The 27,016-nt window shown below is 41.9% G+C and overlaps 1 protein-coding gene across 1 annotated transcript in view; it reads left to right on the top strand.

The window, feature by feature from the left end:
• HLF (HLF transcription factor, PAR bZIP family member) overlaps window positions 1-26,765 on the top strand; it is a 35,302-nt gene extending 8,537 nt beyond the window's left edge. Inside the window, exons 3-4 of the mRNA XM_071764547.1 lie at window positions 19,337-19,557; window positions 22,536-26,765. Of these exons, the coding sequence (XP_071620648.1) occupies window positions 19,337-19,557; window positions 22,536-22,751 (437 nt within the window). The 3' untranslated portion in view covers window positions 22,752-26,765. The remainder of the gene's footprint in view (window positions 1-19,336; window positions 19,558-22,535) is intronic.
• The last annotated feature ends 251 nt before the right edge of the window (window positions 26,766-27,016 follow it).

Below are 27,016 nucleotides of genomic sequence, written 5' to 3'. Positions count from 1 at the left end.
CTAAATTATTACTGAAACAAAGCTTGACAGGAATGCACAGATTGATGTATTAGCTTGCATTTACCACAAGCAGATGCTAGAGTGAGCTACAGCAGTAACTCATCTGTAACAAAATGTCATCCTTAGGTACGTAGGTGTATAAATGGAGAGACAAAAATACATAATTTGTAAAAGGTTTGTTGAAGATGGAGAATGTTTTTTTTTAGAAAAAGTTCTTTTCCAATTAGCCTCAGGGAGCTCAGCTTGCTATGAATTCTTTGTTCTGGAACGTGGCTGTGGACAATAGGTCAAAGATTAAATAATTCATTACAGAACTGGTTGGTACTCCTGAATTTAATAAACAAATAAATGAACATGGTTCTCCATCCATAGCAAGATCCATTACTTTGTGTAGCAACAATTGGATTTTATTTTTTGAGTTGTCTTTTTTTTTTTTTTTTTTTTTGAACACTTGCAAAGCTCTTATGAGGTGACCAGTAATTTAGCAGTCATGACACAGATGAAGCCAGATGACACAGATGACACATGATGAAGTCATGACACAGATGAAGACAGATGCAGTCTTGATAGTCACTGCTTATAACTGAGGTTCTCAGAAGCAAGGAAGGAAACTGCAGATTGCATTTTGAAAAACTGGAGGAAAAATAATGTGGAACTTCTGAACACAAAATACTCCTGCAGAACTCAGTTTGGCAAAGCAATCAATATTTTTAGCACAGCAGATTACTGAAATAATAGCACTAAGCCTTCTTTTTGAAGACTGTGTTACTCAAGGCTGCAGAATATAAAACAAAGGCTCAAAGCAATAGGGCTGCATTGAAACAGAAGAGGTGACTTAAAGCAATTTAGTAATTTTTAAAAACTCACCATTTCAGCATTTGGAAGTGAGTCCTCCTCCAGCAAGTAGCCTGCTTAAAAGACAGCTGTGTGCTTAGCTTCAAATACTTAATAAGTTGGAACTAAAAGCTAAAAACCAAATCCTGTTCCTCATCAAAACAGAGAGGGTTAAACCTGAGTTAATTTGAAGAACCCTGCAGCAGTCAGACTGTTCTCTTTTTCTTTGTGCTGTGTAGAGGAAATTGAGATGTTACTGATGTCTGTAACCCCTGCAGCCCCTCCTTGCAGTGTGGTCATTTGGCCATTTCATGTATGTAACTCTTGCAGCTCACTGATACATGGGCATTGGGGCAATTTATTTTTTTTTCTTGATTCACTATAAAAACAAGCCATATGCAGTCATGCTAGGTATGTGGGGCCTCTTGCATGTTCTCCCTTCATGATTTTTTATCATATTTGCTGATTTTAACCAAAAGTGGAAATTAAGTTGTAATTCTGAAAGAATAATTCCATTCCTAAAATTTCATGAAAATAGATGAGTGGTTAGGAAAGGAATATGACACCGAGCAGGAAGAGCTGTAATGTAAATGTGCATTTTCTACATCAGAGAATTTACATAAGGCTTTTAAAATGCCTGATCTGAGTGAGATGCATCTGGGAAAGCTAACATTTTAGACACCATGAGGTGTCAATTCACTTTGAGAAATTAATCTGTAATGTGTGTTGACAGGGGGTGTCCCAAACTTTTTTCCACCATTATTCTTCTTTTAAAACCCTCAGCTCCTGGAGTCCTGTGACACTCCGAGGTTTCATTTAAAAACAGAAGTTAGAAAACCAGCTTTAGGGTTTGTAGGCAAGATCCTGAAAGCAGGGAACCCAGGCAATTTAATTATCTCAATTAGCTTCAAAGTTGAGCACAATTTTACCTAAAAATTTTCGGAATTTTTCTGCAACCTTACTTTATCCTGTTCCTCCCGTGTTGCAGAAGCACTTCAGCTCTGCTGCCCTGTTTGAAATCTGCCTTGCAGTCAGCCACCCTAAAATTTGAGGGGTGTTATCAGAGTTATTGCAGTGTCACACTCAGGCAGGTGTCCAAGGCACCTTGTGTAGGTGTCTTGCCGTTCATTTCGGCCGCGGCACCGCGCTCAAAGCTGCCTTTTATGGTTTGCTCTGGTCAGCAGAACTTTCCCCTCTGCCACCGGGGTCTGGGGTGGAGGTAGGTTAGAAATGAATGAGAAACAGGGGACAGTGAGAGTGAGCTAAAAATGTTGAGGGATCAAAGAGGAAAAGTAGGTCACAGCAGGGTATGAGTGAGGGGAGGAGGACTGGGGGGGAGCGCAAGCGGGGGGAAGATTTGTTTTCCTATTGGCTTTTCAAAGTTGTGCAATTTAAGAATTGGATTAACCTGATACGACTTTATTTTTCTGCCAGATTAGATATGTTGAGTTTCTTGGCATTGTGAATTGTACAGTACATTGTGTGCTGTAAATATGGGTGTGTCGGGATAAAGCTGCAGTGACACAACACGCTCGCGGTATAACGCGCTGCTTGGTGGACTCCCCTGCTCCCTTCAGGTCCCATTCCCTCTACCCCTGAGCACCCAGACTTGTTGGGGCATTCAGAGATCTGCTAGAACCTCACTGTGTTCCTGTGTTCTGCTTCCAGTCCAGCACCCAAGACATTTTGATACCCTCTGTGGTAAGGTAACTCTTGTCTGATGCCTGGAAGTGCGTTTGATCTGGCATCGGCTTATGCTATGTGAAGCATCTTGAGCATGAAAAGACATTTGAGAGTTTTTTCCTACTTTCTCAGGGTTAAATTACAGAAAGTTTGCTGGGAGGTGTTTTAAATCATGTCAGTGACATCCAGCTGAAGTTTGGAAGAGTAAAAAATCAGTTGCAGATCTAAAAAAACTGGAAGTGGTGAGCTCATTGCTGTTTGAAGTACACCACAGCCACATATGGATGTCAAAGTAAAATTTTTGAGCATACATTTGCTCAGTAGGTATTGTTCTGTATTACATGGATCCCGAGATAATTCAGTTTGGTGTATCTGTTCTGTATGCTGAGCTTGCCCCATGGAGTAGCTCAGTCCTCTTTGCTTACTGCAGAGTAAGGGTGGAGTAGGGACTGACTTTCGACTGAGGCAGTGCGACTGCAAAGGTCTGAATCAGAGCTCAGTTGAGCTGGGTGAGCATTGCTGGAGATCATAAAGAGTGGGCAGACTTTGGGGAATGAAACCATGAATGCTTTAGAGCAGCATTGTTTAATTCCAGCTCTTGGTTTCCAGACCTCTGGGGATCCCAGCTACCCAAGAGGTTAGTCACAAGGGACTGACTGTAGGATGGCCTTTGTCACTGTCTGGCCTGGCCTCTGTATCAATACATGTACCCTGACAAAGGAGGAATTAATTCTCTGCCTGTAGTGAAGATTATTTCTCTTGGATGAGAAGAGCACAAAGAACAGATAAGGTTAGACACCAGGACTGTGTCACGTTCCTTAGCCATATGTTGTTACAGTGCCTTACTTGAATTGACATAGGTAAAAAGCAAGGGAGTTTGCTCACGAGAGGAAGGGATTTCTGAGGTGGCAGTAGCCTGGTGATTGAGCCATTTTTTGAGAGTAACACAAACTGAGTAAAATGGAGCAAGAGGTTGACCTTGTGAACTCCTCCATCACTGCTGTGTACTTAAATCTGAGAATTAGCAGAGAGCACAGCATACCCCAGTTAACCTGCTTGTCAGCTTTTTGAAGAGGTTAAACCACAAGCCTTCAGCTACAGAAGTTGGACAGCTGCAGTTTGGGTGTCTGCTTGAACCACCTTAGCTGATTTTGCCTGAATCCTTAAAAAATGAGGGCATGGATTGTCCAGCCTCTGAAACCTGGCGTTCATACATCTGTGATCACGTGGCTGCCCTCAAGCTGATCTTTCTGTTGGACTCGACTCATCACCAGATTTAAAAAACACTTTTTCAAACTCTCTTATCTGTTCAATTTTCTCAGTGAGACGTGGTTGAAGTCACTGTTGAAAATTGTGGTAGTGCCCATCTGGAAGCTGTTCTGAACACGTGAAAAGAAATCATTAGGTAAATAGTAGGAAAGAACTGGAGGTGTAGCTGTCAACTTGTGTTGTGTCTCTGATTTCAGCTGCTGCACGTCTCTAGCTTATCAATTTATTTCTGGTAAAAAGTAAACAGATCTCACTTTTCTTAGGGACTCTCGAAAACTGTTTCATCTGAGTTCCCCTTATCTGTAGCAGAGATTTACTTCTGAAGCCTTGCATTTAGAGGATTTTTTTTCTGCTTCCAAATGCAACATGTTCTCACGAGTCACGTGCACTTCTGATGTTGGCCAGGGGTGCTGTTTGTCTTTAAGTCAGTTATATAAAAACATCATTATCAGTGCTATGAAAATATAACATCATCAGGTTAGCTTTTATCCCATTAGACCCTGCATATTTTTCAGATTGAATCCTTTGGCCAAACCCTATCCTGCTTCATGAATGTTTTTGTGTTCAGCAGTGCTGCTTGGTGGCTATTTAAGTTGTCAGCAGAATCTGAGCCCTAGGGGCTGTATACCAGCCTCTGGGTCATCCCTCTCCTGTATGGGGCCACATCCTGAGAGGCCTTAGTACCTCTTATTCTCCTGAGTATGGGATTTGAAGTTACTCAGGATTTTACATTTTTGAGCCACTGATGGGAAGCTCTCATAGTCCTCTATGATAAAGAATTAATAAAGCCTTTTCCAAATCAGATCCTTTCAGGGTCTCCATCCTCAAAAGAGCTGTGGCATATAACTCCTACCAAAATCCAGGTGCTCAGCCCCATGAACCCAGGTAACACCTCATTGAAACACAGCACCTGCAACCCCAGTGTTCAAGCCAAACCCCTTAACCACTTTTTCTGTTGTCCTTCAGCATGTAGCCCAGGGCTTGTTGTTTCCAACTTTCTCACGTTTTCCCAGAGCTGGTGGTGTGTACAGTCTGCAGATCACATTTACCCAACACAAGGAAATCAGCTTGGCCCGACAGGCTCCTTCATCACGTGGCTGAGAATGTGTTCACTCTGTTCTGCCAGACTGGGGCTAGCTGAGCAAAATACAGTGAAGCTCTGGGCTTCTGGCCAAGCTTTTATTTCAGTTTGGAGCTTACAGCCACATATTTGCTATTTGGCAGGACATCCACTGGGGTATATTTGGATAGTAATCTAGCATTGTTTTGCTGCTTTTTTTCTTCTCTCCCTTTTTTTTTTTTTTTTTTTTTTTTTTTTTTTAATGCATACAGATAGTATAATCCCAAGGCTTATTTTGGCCAATCTGGACAAGATTTCTCAGTGTGCACCGTTATGTATATGCACTCAACTTGTAGCCATGACCTTTGATAAATATAAGTCAAAGCAATTAACTTGCTTTTATTGAAAAATTCTGGATATCCTACTCTTTGCCCCCTATGTGCTGATAACAGAGCTGTGTTGTTACTCTTTCCAAGATCAAAAGCTTCACTAGGGTTTGATTGAAGTCCAATTATGGAAGGAAGTAGCTGTGCTGGAGCTCTGAAAATAGCAATAATTGTTAAAATAATAAAGTGTGTCCTTGTGTGTCTTTATAATCTTTAAAACTTCTTTTAGGGGGAAGGGGGTGGCTTTCCTCTAGTTTTAAAATGAAAATATTAGCAAATGTCTTGGGAAAATAGGAGTGTGCTGTTAGAACAAGTTTCCCTCTCTGGATTTCTTATTTCAGCTCTATTCTCCACCCCAAGCTTGCCTTCCTCTGAAACATTTTGCGTGCAGCCTGACTCATGCAGGAAAAAGAAAACTGGATTTGATTTTTAACTGTATGGGAGGCTTTGGGTTTGGGGGATAAAGGCTTTATGATGCAAATTCATTTATTTCTCTATTAAACAAAAATAGGCTTTTTAAAACACAGCCTGTTTTGGAAAGTTGGCTCTGGGTTCTAAAGCCCAACATCTTCTGAGGGCACCCTTATATGAAAAAGTGGTACCAAAAGACATCAGCTTGGGGAGGGGATACAGCACATGGTTGCAAGCTGTTCCTGCTGCTTTTGAAGGGGCATTTCTTGAAACTGGGGGGTGTTGGTTGCTTGGCTTGGTCGGGTGGTTTTATGTGGACAGTGCTGAACCTGGAAGCCTGTTTTTATGGTGATTTTATCAGACACTTTGAGCTGTGTCTGGGCAGATAAAAACTGGCAAAATCTGGAATACTTATCCTCTAATCTGTATGTTGTAATTTAGGATGGAAATTTACAGTTGCCTTTTCTTAGCCTTTCCTGCATTTTCAGAGAGGAGAACCTGGAGGGAAGAGGTGAGGTGCTGGTCTGAGGTCAACTTACAGAGCTTCTGGAAGGGAGAGCTTGTTTCTTGGTGTTAAAACTCTGTATATAAATGTACATCTTTTAGTTGCAGTGTTTAGTTAATTTAAACATCAAGGCTAATAAATAGAAACAAAGACGATAATATGGAGAGTGTGAAGTAAATCTGTTGCAATATTTTGTACTGATGGCTATAGGTGCTGCTTTGGTGATTATACATTTGTGACTGGCTTAAATCTATAGCAAGATTTACCCAGGGTTTGTCATTTTATTTCATTTTCATTTTTTTATTACTTTTAAAAATTATTTTATTTTATTTTTTTTCAAACAAATGTGCTTGCACACACATCTGATAGAGGACAAGAAAGATAATCCCTGTGTCAAAATCATCCCTCATGTACTTTTTTTTTTTTTTTAGCCCACAGGACTCAAAATCACCAACTACTGCAGTAATTTCTTTGCATTATAGGTATTTGGTATCAAATAATGAGACCAGAGGATTGTACAGATCCAGAAGCCTTTCACATAAAACTTCAGTACTAGAATTTTTCCTGCCCCTTAATATACTAAAATAACAGGTCAGATCCTGTTATTTATTCATTGGAGTCTTACTGTTTTGCTCTCTCCATTCCATTGAGAATTATTTTGTCTTTCTTAATTTTCTTAAGCAATTTAAAAATCATCTATTTATTCTGACCAGGAGACAGTTTGACGTATGTAGCATCTGTAAAATATTCTGCCTCAAATAGTTCAGTTCCCTGCTTTAACTGCGTTTGGATGGACCTTTGGTAAACAAACGGCTTCATTGCCTTCTGGAAATTTCAGTTGTCAAAAAACCAACTTTAGCAAGGGGTACTCTGTTGGTCGGCTTAGAGATGTTTATACAGTCGGGAGCTTTAGTCACTCAGAAACAGCCTTGCCTGAGCTCTAGGAGCTGCTGAAACTCATCAAGCAGGTTCCTGCTAACCAATTATCCAGTTAAGCAGAAAGAGGAAAGGTGTTTCTCTTGCCTGGTTTTTCTTTAACCCATTCTTGCCCAGGCTTCAGGAATTGGGGGCATTCATAGCACTGAACTGACAGCAGGGAGAGTAAGAAGAGGGTTAGGAGGGATCTCTGATGTTGCAGATACTGATGTCTGCATCAGTGTCTATCTCTCAACTGGGCAGACACATGCAATTTCCAGCAGAAATCCAGAGCACTCTGATTCTCATCTGAGTCCTACCCAGCATCCCTCACTGAGCTTATGCTTATTGTCTTGTTTTAGCAAAATCTAAAAAAAAAATAATAAAAAAAAAAATAATCCTTCCCTCCAATCACACCCCTCCCCATCCCAAACCCACTAATGAATGTTTCGTTGCTGCCAGAGCAAATTTGATTCCCAAAGACTCCAACTGTGTCTTGGTTGGAAGGCTTAAATGACTTGCATAATAAGTGCTGTGAATAACATAAAAAAGCTCTTTCTAGTAGAGTTCTGGTTTTCACTGCATATTATAAGAATAAATAAATGTTCAGATGATAGCAGACAGCTGGCCTGTCCACATCTGATTGTCTTCCACATGGATTTTTAAGACAGGACATGTGCATGACTATTTTAATGGCTATCAATTCCAGACGTGTCTGTGTAGAATTCAGAGCAATTGTCAAGTGGCAGTGTGGTTGTCAAACAAATAATTTTGCTTGTGATTACTAGAAATAGTAAATGAGTGGGTGGGGTAAGGTGAAAAGATATTCTCTATTCCAGTAGAGAATATTCCAGTAGAGAACAAGAGGATGGAATGGCTTTCCTTACTGTTGTAACACATAATAACTTGGGGAATACTTTTCTTCCTACTACATGCCTAAGGAATGGGTTTCATGAGCAGCAATCTCTGTAGTTCTCTGATGAGTAAGGAGGCTCCTGCAGCCTTCCTTCAGCCCTAGGGAGTTAAGAGTTCGTTTACCTTGTTTTCACAAAGCTTGTTAGTAATACTTGTGGATACCTCTCTGCCAAGTTTATTTGAAATTAGCAAAAGCTAGGCAGATGTGAGCAGGTATTCGTGGTTCTTGCCCACAGGTGAGATCTGTGCAGGCAGATTTACAACTGCCCAGGACCTGTGTTAGTAGAAATTAAGTGTAATTTGGTGACTCCATTGTTTGTTTTGAAGTGACTGGAAATGCTGAGGAAGAAGCAGAATTAAACACCAGATTAGGCTGGGGCTGTGACAGAGCTTGATCCAGTAAGTCTGAGCTGTGCTAGCAGCTGAGTGGTCTGTGCAGTCCCTTTGACTATGGACGGGGCTTTCTCTGGTTTCCTGAGTGGCCTGAAGGTATAACTGAATATTTATACTGTTCCACATTATTGCTCTGTTTTTCTTTTTAAGGAAGATTTGTAAGTGCAGAAGTTGGAATGTGTGTCGGTAGCAAAAATTTAATAGAGCCTTTCTGTCATCAGGATTTTATTGAATTTTACTTGTGCATCGAATTCTCAAAAACCTTATCCAGCAAAATGGAGGCAAAGGAGGTAGAACCAAATTCTTGAGTTACTGAGCAAGAGAGCTGCAAAGCTAGATGACCACCTCATCCCTAGCAGCTAGGACAAAGCTCCTGAAACAGAGAAAGATGTGTTGAGACTTCTGCTTCAATAAATGCATCTTCCAGGCTGCAGGTCAATGAGTGAGGTACAGGAATTGAGCAGTGTATTGTGTGCAGTGGATGGGCAGCAGCATCTGAGCTGGGTGTGAACTGTGTGGAATGTAGGTACATAAGTGGCCTGGGCATGAGGAAGCAAGATTTATTTATTTTTTTTTTTAGCCTGTGAATAGGTAATTTACTTCTGGTGAAGTGCACCAGAACACAGTTGGCTTCCATAGAATGAACACATTAAAGGTGGCACAAAGTATCTTCACCATGAGACCAGCCCTTAATTTATTTCTGAAACTCTGGAGCACCATAAATCTGGTCAGTGTAATTTTCTTTATTCATTCTACATTAGTAAAAGGAGAACAAATAAAAATGTTCTATAAGCTTTGCTACAGTAGAAAAAAAATTTCTATGGCACAGCTCTGTTTCATGTGATTTTTTTTTCTTATATCCAAAATATAGAGGACTTTAGAATAGAAGAAGAAAGCAGCATATCTGAGTTCAAGATAAAAAAAGGTGATCTTTGTGACAGAGACAGCAGAAATGATGTGATATGACAGTTGCTGTAGCAACACCACCTACTTCATGAAAATCAGAGTTAACAGGAGTGTAAAAGGTAAAGCCCACATAATTTTCCAAACCTATGAGTTCTTCCTGCCCTCAGCTTGCAGTGCTGTCCAACTCTCCAGTGTTTCTCCTTTCATTTGGGCACAGGCCCCCCTTTTTCTGCATGGCCAACTCCTGCAGACCCAGTCCTGGGTCACGCAGTGAGTGTTCTGCAGGAGCAGTGAAACCTGCAGAGTCTTTGTCTACAAGTGCCCCTGTGCATATGAAGAAAATGGCACAAAGGGTTGTGTCATGGCCCATCTTCCCCATGCTCCAATAAACCTTGGACAACAAAAAACTTTGCAGTCCTCACAGGTATCCTGTCTAGAGAAAGGGATGCCCACCAGTATAAACCAGAAGCCAAACCAGTCACTTTATTTCTGGGGGAATTTGCTTTTAGTAAAGCACTGTTATAACTGTAAATATAGACTGGAAGTAATGTAAAGACTGAAGGTATCCTGCCTCTCAAATAGACCTGAAATAGTGGTGTTTCACACCAGTGATACGTTGCCTGTGAGAGTTAGGAAAGCACATTGGTTTTGGTCAGAATGATGCTGAGCTGGGTGTCTGAGTGCTGGGAGGTGCTGGGTGCAGTGCAGCCCACAGAGGGCTTCGTTCTCGGGTGGGCAGAGGCTTCTACAAAATTTCATGTATTCAAAGGGGGTGGGAGGGTCACAATTAAATGTTTCGATGCCAACACATTGTTTGAAAGTTATTTGTCTAAATTTTGACATTTGTAGCTATGGTTACTGGAAAAAAAATACGGTATTAAAAATATAGTTTTTCTAAGTAAGGCTGCTGTTGGCTTACTATTAATGATTTCTGTGAAGAGTGCTCTGTGCTTCTGAAGTGAATTTATAAGACAATGTTTTGCCCAGTGTTGTAATTTCTTTTAATCAGACTTGCTTTTTGAAGTTCCTGGGTTTGTCTGTGTCTGATGCACCACAAAAACCTGTATTCCTGTTCAGTGGCTGTAAAGAAGGAGTTACGGACACACGGATAAGGTCTGTGTGCAACAGTCTGGAATTCTCCTGGAGAATTCTCCAGCAATTCTCCTGGAATTTTCCCTAAGCAGCCATTATGCGTTCCCTTCCTCCTCTGACCCATTTTTCAGACTGCCCAAGACTGATGCATTTATATACTGGGTAAATGAAGATAAACGTATCAGTAGAGAAAAAGATACAATCACACATCCTTGTGCTTTTTTTGTGTGTGCTCATTGGGAATAAAACTTGTATGTAAAAGCAAATTAGACTTCTGCAGCTACTGGGCTGTAACAAAACAAGTTTTGAGGTTTTGCTGATTTGTTTGGTTTTTTGTTGTTTTCTTTTTCCAAAACATGTCCTAATTTAAGTCAGAAAAAAGAAAATATACTAAGTCTTGCTTAGAAGGTTTTGGGAATAGTGTGCCCTCATTCTGGCATCTCTGCTTCTTCAAATGGGATTATTTTCTACAAATCATTCTCTATAAGTTGTCATTTTAGTTTGTCACATACTTTGTTTTAGTGAACAGAGACTGTAAAAAGTAACAATAAAAAGCTAACTCAACAGAGAGTTCAGATTTGAGTGTCCAGAACAGATCAAAAGAGAAGGCAAGATTTGCAAGTTCTGTAACTCTGCCCAGTGACCCCTTTTTCTTAAGGGATATATTCAGAGCACAGCTGATATCATCTGTTGTCTGTCTCACAGCCTTGCCATTATCTACTGATTGGGAGTTGGAGGAAATGTACCTGTTTCACATGGCCTTTCCATGCCATCTGAAATCTCCCTTGGCTGTGTTTTGGTAACACACCCCAGCAAGATGGGCTTGGGTACCAGGACTGGGTGACAGCTCCATGAGTCACAGGTGGCACATGCTGTCAGGATTACACGAGGGCTTTTTGCAAGACCTGTTTACTAACTGAGGGTGAGCTGTCCTGCATGTTCATCAGCCAAATAAATGGAACTATGTGAGAGGAACTCACTTGATCTGCAGTCTTGCAGAGCACATGGCATGAACACTTCTGGAGGACAAGTGTTGCCTTTGTTCTGAGCTGTATTCCATATGAAAGCAGATTTATCAATGCCATATGAGGCTGTTCTCTAAAGTTGGGGCTTTATCTAAAATTTACTGTTGGGGATTAGTTTAATGAAGCTGGAAATGTAGTTGACCAAAGGAAGAAAAATGGATCTTTTTGTCTCCAGAACAAACAATTCTGAGGTTTCTTCGGAACCTTCCCTTTAAGGAAAGAAGGAAGAATTCTACTTTTTGAGGAGCCTTATGATATGTGAATTACGAATAAAAATATACACAGCCATGCCAGATGATGTCATGAACCTCCAATGAAACAGAAATACCATCATGTTGATATGAAATGTGAACCTAAGCCAAGTGTAAATCAGAAAAGAAATATCTGTCTCAATGTTCTTCCCTGCAGTTTCTCTTTGGGCACTGAGTGCCATTTTTGTAAGGAAAGCTGCACCCTACAAAAGATCAGAAAGGCATTTAAGAGGGCTGTGAATTCCATGCTTTTCAAGAATTTGAACATCCCTGTGCAATGTCCTAGGAGCAAGATCAAACCCTGAGTTCCTGTGTGTAGCACTTCTGCAAGGGAAATGTTCAGAGCAGGAATAATTACCTTCAGGCAGCTTGCAGGGGCTATTGTGGGGGAAAGGGAGGTTTGATTTCTTGGTAGCTTTTAGAAATGGTGTGAGCCAAGTGCTGCCTTCACACAGGTTACGTACACATGGGGTAAAGTTTTCAGAATATGGATCTTCTAGAACAGCAGAGCCTTAAGTCTTCTAGACACAGTGGAAAATTTTACCTGGTGGTGCTTCATATTCATTTATTTGTTGCTTTTGAAGGGCAGAATGCTACTGGCACAGCTTGTTGCATGCACTCTATGCTAACCAGATTACAAAGTCAAACCCTCAAAGGAGTCCAAACATTTGACCAAAGGCCACGTGTACAGCTTCAGATAGCTTCAGTTTCCCTGTCTGCTTGGAGACACAGGATTTAATTACATTATATCCTCTTCTTTCCCTTTCCCCTTTTGTATGCAGAGGTCAGACCAGCTCTGGGTTGAATCAAGGCTTTATCAGGAAGGAAGCAGTTATCTGTAGGATCTTGGATCCTGACCTCATTTACTGCAGATGTGAGAGGATGCAAGGAACGTCAGGAGGAGAAGAGAAAATCTGGCAGGAAGGACAGAAGGATTTTGTCTTGAGACTGTGTCTTGCCATGAAGTTTCAGCAGAATTCTGAGTGAATCACTTGATTACGTGAGCTTGTCACACTGTGTCTGCTTCCCTTTTTGTGAGGAGCCCACTTGGGTACCTTGGGTGACCCTCCCTTGCATTGGTGTACAGTGAGATTTGGAATGCAGACAGTGCCTACAATGTCAGTTTATCTGTGAGGGTGGCTGCTTACTTTAGATTTTAAAAATCTGTGCTTCTGTCCTTCTCCTGCAAGAGGAAGCACTGCCCCTTCTTTCATATAAGTCTTGGGGGAAAAAATTGTTTCTGTGAAGCACACAGATGCAGTAGTTATCAGTGCTGGAGGAAACTCTGGGAAGTTGATGATTGTATCTTGACAGGAGGTTGGAATCATTTGTGGCAAATAATATGTGGGTCCATTTGGATAAATCAAAATGGTTAAAATGAGGGGCTCCTGAATGAGGAGAGAATCTTTGAAAAAGAGTATGGGATCAAAACTTTAAAGATTGTTGCTACCACAACTGTGCTTCTTAAAACAGCCCTTGCATTTAATTTTAAAAACAAGGTAAAAACAAGACCTGGGTTTTCCAGTGGGCCACTGCTACAACAGGCACTTTGGAAATGAGTGGGAATGGACCTGACAGCATCCCACAGCATCCTGTGCTTGGGCTGAGGAGAGGAGGACAACTTAAGTCTTGCTGCAAGGATCTGAAGAGGGACAGGGTGTTTTTTGCCAGTGCACTTACTGTTGGGTGATGGCAGAGGATCTGTGAGACTCAGGAGTCTGGAGTTTGTACCATCAGCACAGGAACTCTTCTGCCCTGTTCCTTCAAGGGTGTTCATCTACTGACCTCATTCATCCCAGCCTTTGCAGAAGCAGCCTTCCTCTTCCAGGATTTTCCCCTCTTCTCTGACTCTTTGTCTCATTCATCCTTTCTTTCCTCACCTTCTTGCCCCCTTCTCAGTTTTAGAGGGGCCACCTCTATTTCAAGGGGGCCTCACCACTTATTTGAAATTACCCCTTTCTCACCCAGCCTTAGGAACTGGGCAATAGATTATAGGAAGGCAAACGAAAGGGAAATTCCACTGATCCAGGAGCTGCTCTCTATTCCAGTGCACAGGCTGCTTGCACAGTTCAGTGGAAAGTTTGCCAGAAAAATTTAACAGGTTCAAAACAAAGTTGTTGGGTTTTTTTTTTTCTGAACTCTTTTCTGGAAACTCCAGGACCATTTTGGCAGGAATCTAATTGGCACATGTAAATCCAAACAGAGTGGTTGCAATCTGGCAAGAGGTCTGAGGAACTGAAGACAGCATCCTCTAATGGGAAGTGTCAGACAATCTCAGTAGGACTACCAGGCCTGCCTGTAATAATACTGTAGGGGCCCAGAGCAGGAGGCACACAGTGCTGAGGGGAAATAACAGGGTTTTTTATCATGAAATACATGAGATTTGTAAACAATACTGATGGCTTTAAAAAGTACATTTTTTAAAACCACTTTCATGTGCTTGTCTTTTAGTGTACATTAGCACTGAGTAGGTTGTGGTTGCATTACAGTAAGGTCCTTATTTCCTAAGGAAGCCTTTGCATTCACCCCATATTCAACAGCATCAAGTTTGTGTAAGATAAGAAATAGAGGAATATTTGTGCCAGGTTGGAGCACTGGTCAAAATACATTCATCTCCTGTTGCTTCTGAAGAAAAGAAAACTCCTCTAGTAACTGCTTACATAAATACACCCAGGCATGAAGTGTCTTCCTCACCCCCAGGCACAGAGGGGTTGGTTTTGTCCTGCCTCATGCGGGCTGGAAGCTCATACAGTGTGGTTCATCATTCCCCTGTGTGTTGGTGTAGCTTATGGTTTTATTATCTATGTAATTGTTTCAGTTTCTGGAAGACACTAAAGTACAAATAGTAGGGAAATTAGATGATGCTTGTAATACTGCAACTGAGGAACTATAATCAGACAAGAGGCTGTCCTTAAGAATAGTCCTTTACTGCCTGAGGGCATTTTTGCCTGTCCTAATTCCTGCACACTGCCTTGTGTTCTGTATTGAGAGAAGGTTTCCTAGAGGCTGAAGGGGTTAATGCAGAAAGAGATGATGGGTTAGTCTAGGGCAGGCTGTGATTTGGACTTGGAGAACTATCCCAAATAGCTGGTCAGCTGCCAAGCTGAGAGATGATTTGGAAAACATTGTCAGAGCAGTGGGGTTCTCTGGAGCAGCTCTGGGTGAGGAGTATCTGTCAGTTTAAACTCAGTACTATATAGTCTGACTGACATACCCAAAGTGCCTTTAGCTTATATAAGGAAAAATTATTAAAAAGCACGTATTTTATCTCTGAACTGCTAGCAAATTGAATGAAAAGCTCCTCTTTCCCTCCAACAAATGTATAAAAATAGGGGAAAATATTTTTATTAGAAAATTTCCACTCCCTTTTCTTTTCTTGTTGCTATTCTCCAGCCAGCTGTTGAGCTGATGAAAAGCATGGAAGGGGTTGCAAGAAAGGAGATTTTCTAAAAATCCAGGTATATTTCTATGAGAGTTGAATGAGTCAAGACTGAGTTGCACACAAGTCCCTGGGGTTCTCTTGCAATACAGATCAGCCTGTCAAGCAGTGGTGCAGTTGAAGAGATTATTTGTGTCTTGACTCTCCTGGGCACAGCTGGGAGGTGGGATCTTTTGAAAGGGAGAAATTAAGAGTCAGGATACATAATTGAGCTCCCCGTGATTTTGGTTTTGTAGGTATATAAAAATGCTACTTTACTTTTGAATTGTGAATTTTAATTCTTGCAAGCACTTAAAAGCTGCTGCTTTTTTTTCTTTTTTTTTTTTTTTTACCAGCTGTTAGGTGACCCAGATGACACAAGTGATTGGCCTCAGTCCATTTCTCTTTGAACAAGGAACCACACTGAAAATATTGCCAGGCTCTTGGACTTCCTCACTGGCAGCCTCTGCTGGGAGGAGGACTGGAAGGTTTAGAACAGCCAACTTTCTTTCAAGTCCTTCTTTCTGGAAAATTTTCCACTATTGCTAACATTTTCCAGAACAACACCAAGAGCATTAGTGAAGGCAAGATCTTGGGGCAACCATAACTGGTGGGGCTGTCCAAACCTGCCAATTCTTTTGCCAGAAGACACCTGGAGCTGTGTCTGTCCTGGCATCCTTGGTGTTGCTTGAGTGGAGCTCTACAGTTGGGAAAGCCTCCAGACAAAAGGCCAGTGTTGACATAGTTGTGGTCTCTCCAGACCATGGTTGAGACACATCACTAGGGTGGCATGAGAGGAAGTTTCCATTAACCATTGTTCCCAGCTTCCATCCACCACCATGGAGCTCTGCAGCTGGATTTCCAAAAGAGCTTAATGCTCAAGAGCTCTCGTTTCAGCAACTTAAATAGAGGGGCCAAGTTCTTTCCAAAACACTTGGCAACTGCCAGCCACCATTGAGAACAAAGCTAAGCACATTAAACAGTCCAACTACTTCACTGCTGTGAAAATTTGCTGTTGTGAGTGCAGAGTGTTTAAGTAATACAGAGCCTGGCAATGAAGGCATCTGGCTCCTGATGCTGAGCAGTGAGGTGCTTCACCTTTGCTCAGCCCAGGTGGCTGGTGCTGTAGGCTTCTTCCTTGGCTGATTCCTTGTGCATCACAGCCTCTGACCAGTTCCTTCTCTGGATGTTGTGACAGCTGTGAAGCTTGCTGATGTGAGGATTAGTTGGCTGCTGGGCACATGACGTTCAGATTGCTGTACTTATTTGACCTACCTCTGATTGCAAGGAATTTAGTGCATAAAAATAACACCCTGCACAAATTTGGCAGAAGGATGTGCAGCTGAAGTGCCATGCACACACAGGGAGAGGACCTTGCAGAGCAATGTAACATGAGGCCATGTACTGTACTCCTGCAGTAACAGCAGTGGCAAGCCCAGTGCAGCCCACTCCGTCATCTTGGGTTACGAGGAGTTCCAGCACCACATCCATGTGGTGGCCATTAGCCAGTACACTAACAAAGACAGGTTCCTGGCGTGTATTATTGGCAAAAGTTGTTAGAATAAATAAAAAGATACCAAGTGCCAGCAGTTGCCTAACATAAAACTCTGGACAAGGAAATACTGGGTTTTATGCCTTATTAACTCTGTTGTTCTGAGTGGAGTTCTTATCATTTACAGGAGTGTGAGGGAACAAAGCCTGTGCAGACTGAGAGGAGTGGATTAAGGGTTGGACTTGATGATCTCAGAGGTCCTTTCCAACCTGGATGATGCTGTGATTCTGTGTGCATGCAGTGGGGGTGTTGGAATATCTTACAAGAGCAAGAATCTTCGGGTTCCTGGGTGGTGATGTTCAGCTGTGTGCATGATTCATTTGGGCTTTGCAGTAGTGAACAGCATTCACCTTGAATTAACTTCACATTGGCACCTTGGACATCTTGTTTGATGAAGGAGCAGATCTTTAGTACTGAGAGTGATTTAAACCAAGGGAAGTGAAATGCATGCATATAGGGAACAGGGCTGGATCTTGATTGCTGTAGGTTCTCTCTTCCAGATCACCTTAGGGATCTTCCTTAGTTGCTCTTTCCTTCATTTTGCATTGCCAGATGAGATGCCTCAATTTCCTGTACTTCAGAAGAGCATTTTTGCCCTTTCCATTTTCAGAGGGATACTGTAAAATTTCTGGAGGCAAACGAGTGCAAAGCTCATGTGGTGGTGTAATATGGCACATTATAGATAAATGATAATATGTAAACTGATACTGTGTATCTAGGACTTCAGCTATATTTAAATACAGGCTCATTTGTTTAGGGCAATTAGAAAGCTGGGATAGGTTTCACAATCCATTTGTCTTTTAGAAAAAAGTATTCAGGGCTGGTCTTGCTTCATTTCTGTGTCCTACACCATTTGTAAGATTTTTATGTGCATCTGCCTATAAATTTGTCTGCATAGGAAAAAAAACCCGTGGGGCTGCCGTGCTACAAGTGAAGTCACATCAGAGGAACCTTTCCTGCGTGTAATCCTTTCAATAAGCCTGTTTTGTCAGGCCGTGTATCTGAAATGAGATTAACCATCCCTCCCGAGCTGCCGGCTGCCGTTTGGGCTGCTTTTGAAACCCTCCCTGGCCCGGCTCTTCCCACCACCCCTCCACACGGGAGGCAGGAGACACACGGGGACCTCGCAGCATCCTGCGGGTACCAACTGGAACCCTCCGGGACCGGGGGGGCTCAGTCCCCTCCCCTCCCCTGGACCGGACCGGACCGGCCTCTCCTCTCCATCCATTGCGGCAGCACCGCAGCCCTGGGTGCGGGGGCAGAGGGCCCGGGCAGCAGAGGAATCGCTCTGCTGTTGGTGATCCTTCCCTCCAGCTCGCCCTCCTATAGATGCATATAAATATGTATTTTTTAATAACTTTGGTCCTCCTCTTCTCCTCTCCCAGGCCCTCAGTAGCCGTTCCTGGAAGCTGATTTTATCAGTGCTATTTTAAACCAGGAGCTGCAGAAGGCGACTCCTCAGTCAGCGACGCGATTCCCCTCTCCTGCAGCTCTGATATTGTTGCTGCAATCTTTTAGATTAAAATAAAAACTACATTGTTAACGGTGGCCTTGGTTTGGAATTAGAAATGACATTTAAAGTTTACCATTTTACACCCTAAATATTGCAGATGCAGGCACGAATAAGGAAATATTACACGGTCACAGGATGTTTGTGTAGTTATTATGAAAGCCTCCGTATCTCTGAAGGCAAAGTGAATGAGCTAATCTCCAGAATTATAAAAGAATCTCTGCTTCAATCAGAAGTCTTCCTCTCTCTGAAGTCTGTGAGGCTTGTACTTCTGAGGCATGTGAAAACTTCTGAAAATTCTGCCCCCGGGGATAGTCCGTGTTTAGGCAGCTGACTTGAGGATCCTATTTTTGGAACTTTTGGCTGAGATTTTAAATTGGATTTTTAGTGGGAATGGTGCCTAAATCAGTGGTATAGGACCTTGAGGACTGTAAGATATAAAAAGAAAAAATGGGGGAAAACAGAATTCTTTTCTGGGCATGGGCTCCTTTTTATTAAATTTTATATAATGTAAAAGAGCAAATGTAGCATGGATAAGTGCTCTTTCCTTTTTGCAGGGCATCTTTAAGTAGTCATTGTAGCCTTTTGTGTTGCTGGTTCCCTTCACTGTCTTTTAGACTATTACCAGTAGGATTTCATAGAAAATAGCAGTGTCCTTAGTGGAGTGCTTTAGCATAGCTTGAAAATATGTTTCCATGAGATACTGTCCTATTGCAAGTACTGTACATTGTCTGATTAAACCATATGAGGGTACTGAATGTACCCTTAAAGGTATATATGTAGAAAACTATGTATGAAAAACCTATGAAGAATGCTGGTGTTGTGAGTAAATTAGAGCTAAATGGCAGTGTTAATGATTTATTCCAAAGGTTGTGCTCCTATTGAAGTGGCACAGGTGGGAGCAGCATCTCTTCTCCCTGCAGTCCCGTGCAACTCAGTGTAGGATTTGGTCATTTTCAGTGGGCATCTGAGGTTAGCAGCCAGAATTAGGAACCAATTCTGAGCATTAAAGGGCATGAGTGTGTCTGGATCTCAACGTGCACCCTACAAAAGGGACAATCTGGTGTTTAGGAAGAATAGATTACAAATTTACAGTGAAAGCTTAAAGAATTATTGCTTGTAAAGTATTCAGCATTCTTCTAAAACTCATGTTCAGTGATGTTATTTACATTTTCTTCTAACACAGCTGAGTTTATCCTTTATTTCTGTAGGTCAGATCTTGCCAGCAAACCGAAACACACCAAGTCCCATTGATCCTGAGACTATCCAAGTTCCTGTTGGCTATGAACCTGACCCTGCAGATCTGGCTCTTTCCAGCATTCCTGGCCAGGAGATGTTTGACCCTCGGAAGCGTAAATTCTCTGAAGAAGAGCTGAAACCACAGCCAATGATTAAGAAAGCTCGTAAAGTCTTCATCCCAGATGACCTGAAGGTAAATTGGAACTGGTGGTGAGGTTGTTGGTGCAGACTCCATGGCAGTTACTCTCTGAGGTAGAGGTTTGGAGCATGAATCTGTTTTCCCATGTAAGATACACCTGGCAAGCTAAGTACAGTTGTTGTAGGATAAAACTGTATTGATTCTGAGTATGACTGAGGGGAGGAGGTCCCTTATTAGTTACACAACAGTTGAAATTCATGAGATCAATATTCATTTCCTTTGTATGCCAGAAACGTCCTGTGTGACCTTGCACAAGCTTACTTTGTCCTATATTTCCCACTTATGAAACAGTCTGATGATGTTTCCTTTTCCTCCATTTCACCAGCATAGTTTGGGAATTCTTCACAGGAGAATCTGTCTCTTCCAGGGTCCGTGGATGTCCCTCATAATGACAGAATGAAGTATGTTGTGTTTTGTTTGGAAGATGCTTTAGCAAGGTGTTTAATAATGAAGGGAAACACTGCTAATCTAGGACAAAAAATCTAAAGTAGTTGTAGGAGAAACAAGCAAAATTATTCTGCTAAGAAGTGTGCTTTAACACAATAGTCAAAATATAGTACAATAGTAAGAGACTGCTTAAAAGGAAAGAGCACCCTTGTCTGCCTCTCACTGCTTCTGAGATGAGAAGAGTGCAGAGCATGAGGAGTGGGTCAAATTGATCAACTGGTTCACCTTACCAATCAACTGTGAGATTTGTTGTTACTTGCAAAATTCTGTTCCCAGTATGAGATTTCCAAAAGGATCTTTTTTAGTCAGAGGTAGTCAGTGCAGAATTTCTTCTACTGTTGTTAGTGCCCCCCAAGACACAGCCTGAAAGCCTGTTGGAGTCAGTGGGAATCCCTGGCTGTGCTTGTGAAGAGCCTGGGATGCCATGTGTTTATACCAGATTGATAGCATTAGCAAGAGAAGCTGATGCTATTTGCTATTTTTATCCCTAAGGATACTCCTGTGCAAGTTAAAGTCCAGAAATCTCATTCCAGCAGTGCTCAGGTGGCTCAGTGCTGCTGTCACTGCCTGCAGGATCCTCAGCTTTTGGCCAGCAAGGTTTCTCTGCACCACATCATGTCTCCCATGGGGAAATTTACCACTGTGCTCAGTACAGAAATGGCAGTGTGAGGAGAATGGACTCTGCTCCTCAGTGCCATTTGTCACCTTGTGATACCTCCTAGGTCAAAGAAAGCTTTTGCCAAAGATGCCCTCAGGGTGCTCCATGCCAGAGAGGGGGAACAGCAGAGTCCTGCAGGCAGCAGTGAGGAACAGAGGTTTTGAGCCTCAGACTGAGCTAAAAGTTCAGGGTCTCTCATTTCCCTGAGATAATCACATCAGTTGCCCTTGACTCATTTCAGAGTGCTTGACCCAAGTGCTGCTTCTGCCCTGGCATGTGGAATGGCTGTTGAGTTCTGGGGGAGGGTAAGCAGATTAGACCAGTCAATCGTCTCTGGGCTGCATGTGATTTTGAAATGCCAGCCTTACCTCTTTCAGGCCTGGATTAAGGGATTTGCCATAGCAATTTGTTAAAATAAAGATGGATGAAGCCTAGGTGGCACACTAATAAATTGCTTAAAGCTGATTTTTATGGAGTGGAATGAGATGGGAAATTATAAACAAGATTTGGGTCATAGCTTTTTGCTGCATGCTTGTTTTTAAGAGGATTTTTGTGGGGTCCTATCTAAGTACTGGTGAAGAGCAGTTTGGAGATGTGCTGGTTCTAAATCCCCATTGCTGCACACTTCATTAAGGTAAAATAATATAAAGCAGTTGCAGAGAACACGTAGCAGTTGTTTTGCTCTTGCTTTGCCTGTAGCAGTGGGAGAGGATGCAGAGCAGCAGTGTGGGGCCTGGCACCTCGTGCTGACGGGCAGAGGAGTTTGGGGTATGTGTCTGTTCAGTGCAGTGGAGGAGCAGGTGGCTTCTGGTGGAAATGGAGCTGTGCTGCCATGCTTGGGGGAACAAGAGAACCCCACAAACACGTGCAAACTTATAAAAATGGAGAGATGACTCTGGGAGGGGAAGTTTGAGCTACAGGGCTTGACCAGGCAATTTGAGGGTTGAATGGCTGCATCACTCTTGTTCCACAGGGGACTGAATGTCACTTTTTGTGAGAGATTCTGTCTACTTTGCATTTACTGAGTTGTTCCACAGTTCTACAACTTAATTATGTTCCCAAGCAATGCTGAAGCTCCCATTTCACTGAAGGCCACCTTATTTGGAGAGTGAAAAAATCAGGTGAAACTACACCACAGTGACTTGAGAGCCATTGATGCATCAGTGCAATGAAGTGATCTCCTAGAGGCAAGTGTTTAGGGATGGCACTTGGGGAGTGTGTTAGCTTATGAAACTTCAGAGGTGAGTGGACCTATTTCTGGCAAATGGATTTTTTCCCCAGTCAAAGCCTCTTGTGCTAATCGCTCTGCGGGTGGCGCCGAGGAATCCACTCCCAGGGGTTTGCTGCTCTAGGGTGCAAACAGAAACTCTTCAGGGCTCTGTAGAGAAAGAGCTTTGAACGCAGAAAAGAGCTGACTGAGAGAATGGGTGATGCCAAGGAAGAGTGTGACCCAGGTGTTGGCTGGTGAGGAGGAGCAGGGCTGTCCCAGAGGTGATGGGCACAGCTCCAGCAGGGACCGAGTCACCACGTGGGAAGGCGGCCGAGCAGCTCAGCATGGACGTGAGGTGAATGGCACCACTGGAATGGTGCTGAGATTTTCCCCGGAGGAATTCACAGTCAAGAAGATGAGGGAGTTAGCACAAACACATAGACAGAAACACGGGCTGACATCTGTGCTCCCTGGGTGCATTAAACCACGGAAATCTCTAACTTTTTCCCCATCCAGGGCTCGCCGGGCCAGGCAAGCGGCACGCGTGGAGTTGAGTCCTCCCCAGCCCGCAGGCTGTGGCTCACAGCACATCCTGGTGGCCGCCGAGCGTGCTGAAATCTAACACCTTGTTTGTTTCTGTCTGTGTTCAATGAGCAGGATGACAAATACTGGGCAAGGCGTAGAAAGAACAACATGGCTGCCAAGCGCTCCCGGGACGCGCGGCGGCTGAAGGAAAACCAGATCGCCATCCGCGCATCCTTCCTGGAGAAGGAGAACTCGGCTCTGCGCCAGGAGGTGGCTGACCTGAGGAAGGAGCTGGGCAAGTGCAAGAACGTCCTGGCCAAGTACGAAGCTCGACACGGCCCCCTGTAAATCCAAGTCAAGGGGGGGGAACGGGGTTTGTTGTTTTTTGGTTTTTTTCTTTTTTCTTCTTTTTTTCTTTCTTTTTTTGTTTCGTTTCGTTTTTCATTGCGGGTTGGCATTTGACTAGATGGACAATGTGTTTCCTGTTTGATAGCACCACACCCAAACCAACCTTTTCTGTCTTCAGCACTTTACCAGAAGCAGAAACAAAACTGACTTACAGGTTTTTTTTTGTGTGAGTGTAGCTGCGTGTGTGTGTGTGCACGTGTGTTCACACGTGTGTCTGTGCTTGTGTGTGTGTGTGTGTGTGTGCATCTCAGCACTTCCCATTTTTATGAAGCCCTCTTCAAAGGGTGCCACATTTTTACCTGGACTGTTGAGAACCGCCATAGTAAGCTTTTTATTATATTTCCTCAGTGCTGCTTCAGAGTAGGATTTTTTTTTTATGTTATTGTAACCAGTTCCATCCTCCTGATTTACTTGGAAAGATCCCAGTATAAATTATATTTAAAAAAAAAAAAAGAAAAAAAAAAGGAAAAAAAGAAAAAAAAAAAAAGTAGATCTCATTTTTTTCGAGAGTAACAAGCTATTGTTTAAGTATGTCTAATCAGAGAAGTTAACATGCTAATAAAGTGCACAAATAATAATTTAGTGCTACACTGCAGAAATATTAATTTATAGATCGCTTTTGTTGTATTTTTAAGTTTTGGTGATAATTGTCTTCAGATTTTAAAAGTGCTGTTAGACTGAGTTAGCTGTACTCATTATAGATCCCATGATGGCTTCTCTGTAGCTATTAAGGTTCCTTTTCTCTCCACAGACCCCAGGTAGGTAGCAGTACTCTTGGTAGAGCACAGAGTGTGTATCTTGCACTGTCTGTACCTGAAGCAATAATCCTGTTGTACGCTAGCGCATGCAGCCCGGATGTTCCCAGGGGACGTAGGATGGTTTCCCTACCCAACAGGAGTTTTAATGTCTTTAACAAAAAAGTTTAAAATAGAAGACACGCTACCGTGAGCATGCTCATTGTATCCCTGCCACAGGGAGCGCATGGATAAGCAGCAGGATAATTATTGAAACGAGGACAAAATTCACAGTATCAAACCAGATCCGACGTCGCAATCAGAGGGGCTTTTCTCTTTTCAGTAAGTTATGCATTTCTTCAAGTTCCATTTTGTGATTGAAATTTAAATAAATACCTAAATTCAGTCGGGTTTTTTTTTCCATGTTGTGTAATATATTTTTTGTGGATTATATCTTGCTGTTCTAAAAAAAAAAAAAAAAAAAATCACTTTTATTCAGTTAGAAGAAGTCACCAGTTTGCAAAGCCCATATTTCCTAGTGATTGTTGTTTTGAGTGTGACATGAACTGATGGTTCTGAACTTTATTGTTTTAAACTCTATTTGCTTTTGAACACATATGTTGTAATATAAAGTGGACTTCTGAAAAATGAATGTAAGAGACACTGGTGTATTTCAGAAGGGGATGGTGTTGTCATATACTGTGGTTAATCCAATCAATCTAAGTGTTTACTATAGACCAAAAGAATAGATATTATAAAATGTATAAAGTTTATACAGAATAATAGTAGTATGTTCATTTTGTACAGTATTTTTCAAGTACAAATACTGACAATGTATTTTGAAAGACATATATATATAGCAAAAGAAAAAGCTATTCCATGTTCAAAATATATAGCAAAGATATATATTCTCCATTACTGTACAGAGAGGAAACGCTTAGGGGTTTGTTGGATGTTGGTTTTTTAAAAAAAATCTTTAATATTTTAAGCCTACCACTGGCATGTTCTGTGCTTTAAATTAAATTTTTATGGAAGTAATATGGCTTCCCATGATGTTGCATATTACTGAAAAAGAGAGACTTTACTATTGAGAAACACAAAAAAGAAACTGTTCAGTAGCAACAAAGCACAACATGGATTTTAGTCAGCTCTTGATTGGACAATATAATATTTTGTAAAGGCAGAAAAATAATATATAACAAAAAAACTCGGTCATTTCTAATCTGCTGCTGCTGCTAGAATCTGTTTCCAGCTGAATTGCTGAACTATTATTATTTTTTTTTATAAATAGCTCTGTTCATGTATACACGTGTACGTACTGCATACAGTTATTGATGTGAGGAAAATATGGTGCTACATGTCTTGCTCACAGCTTTCTAAGTGTTTCAACATTATTTTCAAATAAGTTGTTCATTCCACTAAATCATTATTCATGCTTCAGGAGATTGTTACAAAGGACTCAGCATTTTGTGCAGCATTAAAATAACCCTCACATCAATGGGTATTTTTCCCAGTATTTTTCCTCAAACAAACCAGATTCCGAGTGTCCCTGAACGTGCAGTACTTGCCTGTGGACCATTTATTCAGAAAGCTGAATTTCCCTGTGCTGCAGCAAGGTTTAAAGCACAGGGAAGTTATTTTCCAAAGGTCAGGAGAAGCCACTGGATGGATGGGTGGAGAAAGCAGCCTGACAGTATTGGGCACAAGCCAGCCTGCTATGGCCACTAGGAAATAAGCTGCTCACTTTCTCCCTTTGGGCTCATTCAGCTGCTGCTGCCCCTGCACTGTCAGCAGCAAGGCAGCAAATTGCAAGGACTTTGTACTTGTCCTCAGGAGGAGAATTCTTGGGGTGACACCTGAGCAGCAGGAATGGTGAGCAGGAGCTCAGGTGGTGCTTACCCAGCTCCAGCCATCAGTGGGCTGCATTGCGACCACAGAACTTTCTTTAAAATGTAAAAGGCAGCTTGGAAAAAAAAAAAATATATATAATTCTTTTGGACAGGGAAAGGTTGGGAGATGGCAGTTTTTGTAGGCTGGATATCACAGATTTATTGGTGGCCACAGAAGAGCACAGAGGTTCCCAGCAGCTGCCCCAAGGCTGCTCAGCTGCCTCCTGGCCCCGTCCCGCTGGGTGGGAGGGCAGAGGGCAAAAGGCTCAGCCTGGGGCATCTTTAGGGTGAGGGATTTTGGAGGAGCCTGTGGGAAACACCACATAACCTCCTCTGGGAAGCACAACCTGAAAAAAGAAAAAAAAACAAAAAAACAACAAAAAAAAAGGTAAAATAATGTGTGGGCTAAAAAGGTCCTGTAGCCAGGCTGTCTCCTCTAAGTGACAATAAAAAAATAAATCTATGAAAGTTTTAGCTCATTTTAAGTTCCCAAGGACAGCTTAGCTGGGCTCATTACACCTCTGGTGGCTTTGTTGCTCACAAAAAGAGCTTGTAGGTATATGAAATTATAATTTTATAAAAATAGAAATATAAGTATTTGCATAATAATTAATAGTATGTCTAAATAATCCACTGACCTTTATTAAACCATAAGCATTGGTAAAATGCTTGTCTTTTTTTGTTTTTAATGAAACTTAGAAGTGATTTTTTTTTTCTTTTTAAAAAAGAATGCCCTCTAAAAATAAACTGAATTTGAGATGTATCTGAGCACCTTGGGGCTCTCCATGAGAAAGCCCATAGCAGAGGGGAATAATTTTTTTTTTTTTTCTTCTTTTTTTGAGTGGTGCTCAAGTCACTAAACCTGGCACCATGGAGATAAAGTTCTGACTTGAATCCACAAAAGCAAGAAATTCAAAATGCAAGGAAGGCTTCTGAGGAAGCAGCTGCAGGTGGGATGAGGTCAGTTGTGCTCAAGGACCCCCCCCATAACGTTTGAATATCTTTCCTCTGTGGATTTGTAATAATTCCAATTACTGCTTTAAAACTATTTTTGCAAGTAATTTACGCTAGAGATGAGCAGTTTAATTTTATTTTTTTGACTTTTTTATGGGGGAAAAACAATGTATTAAAACTTACAAGTGATCAACCATCGTATTTCTGGCAACACCACAAGACAGCATCTGTTAACATACAAGTTAAACAAATGAGATCAAATTAACTGTATGACATGAAATGGAATGCATCCTGTATGCTGTTCAGCCCAAATATTATTTTTTTTGTTGGTCTGTTATTCTTAATGTTTAATAAACTTTGAAATTTTTCTTCTCTCATCTGGAGGTTTGCTTTCCTGTGTCAGCAGTTGGGCTCAGGGAGGGAAAGTCTGTGAAAGTTTCTGCCCCCATAAAGTGGTCTGTCAGTGCCTGCACACACACACACACACACACACACACACACACACACACACACACACACACACACAGTGTCCAGAACACTCACACACATAGTGTCAGACACACACACAGTATCAAAGACACTCACAGTGTTCAGAACACACATACACATAGTGTCAGAGACACACACT

This window comes from Heliangelus exortis, chromosome 20 (genome assembly GCF_036169615.1).
Source record: "Heliangelus exortis chromosome 20, bHelExo1.hap1, whole genome shotgun sequence".
In the NCBI taxonomy this organism is placed as follows: Eukaryota; Metazoa; Chordata; class Aves; order Apodiformes; family Trochilidae; genus Heliangelus; species Heliangelus exortis.
Note: the sequence above shows the minus strand (reverse complement) of the source record. Positions and strands in the feature narration are given on the sequence as shown.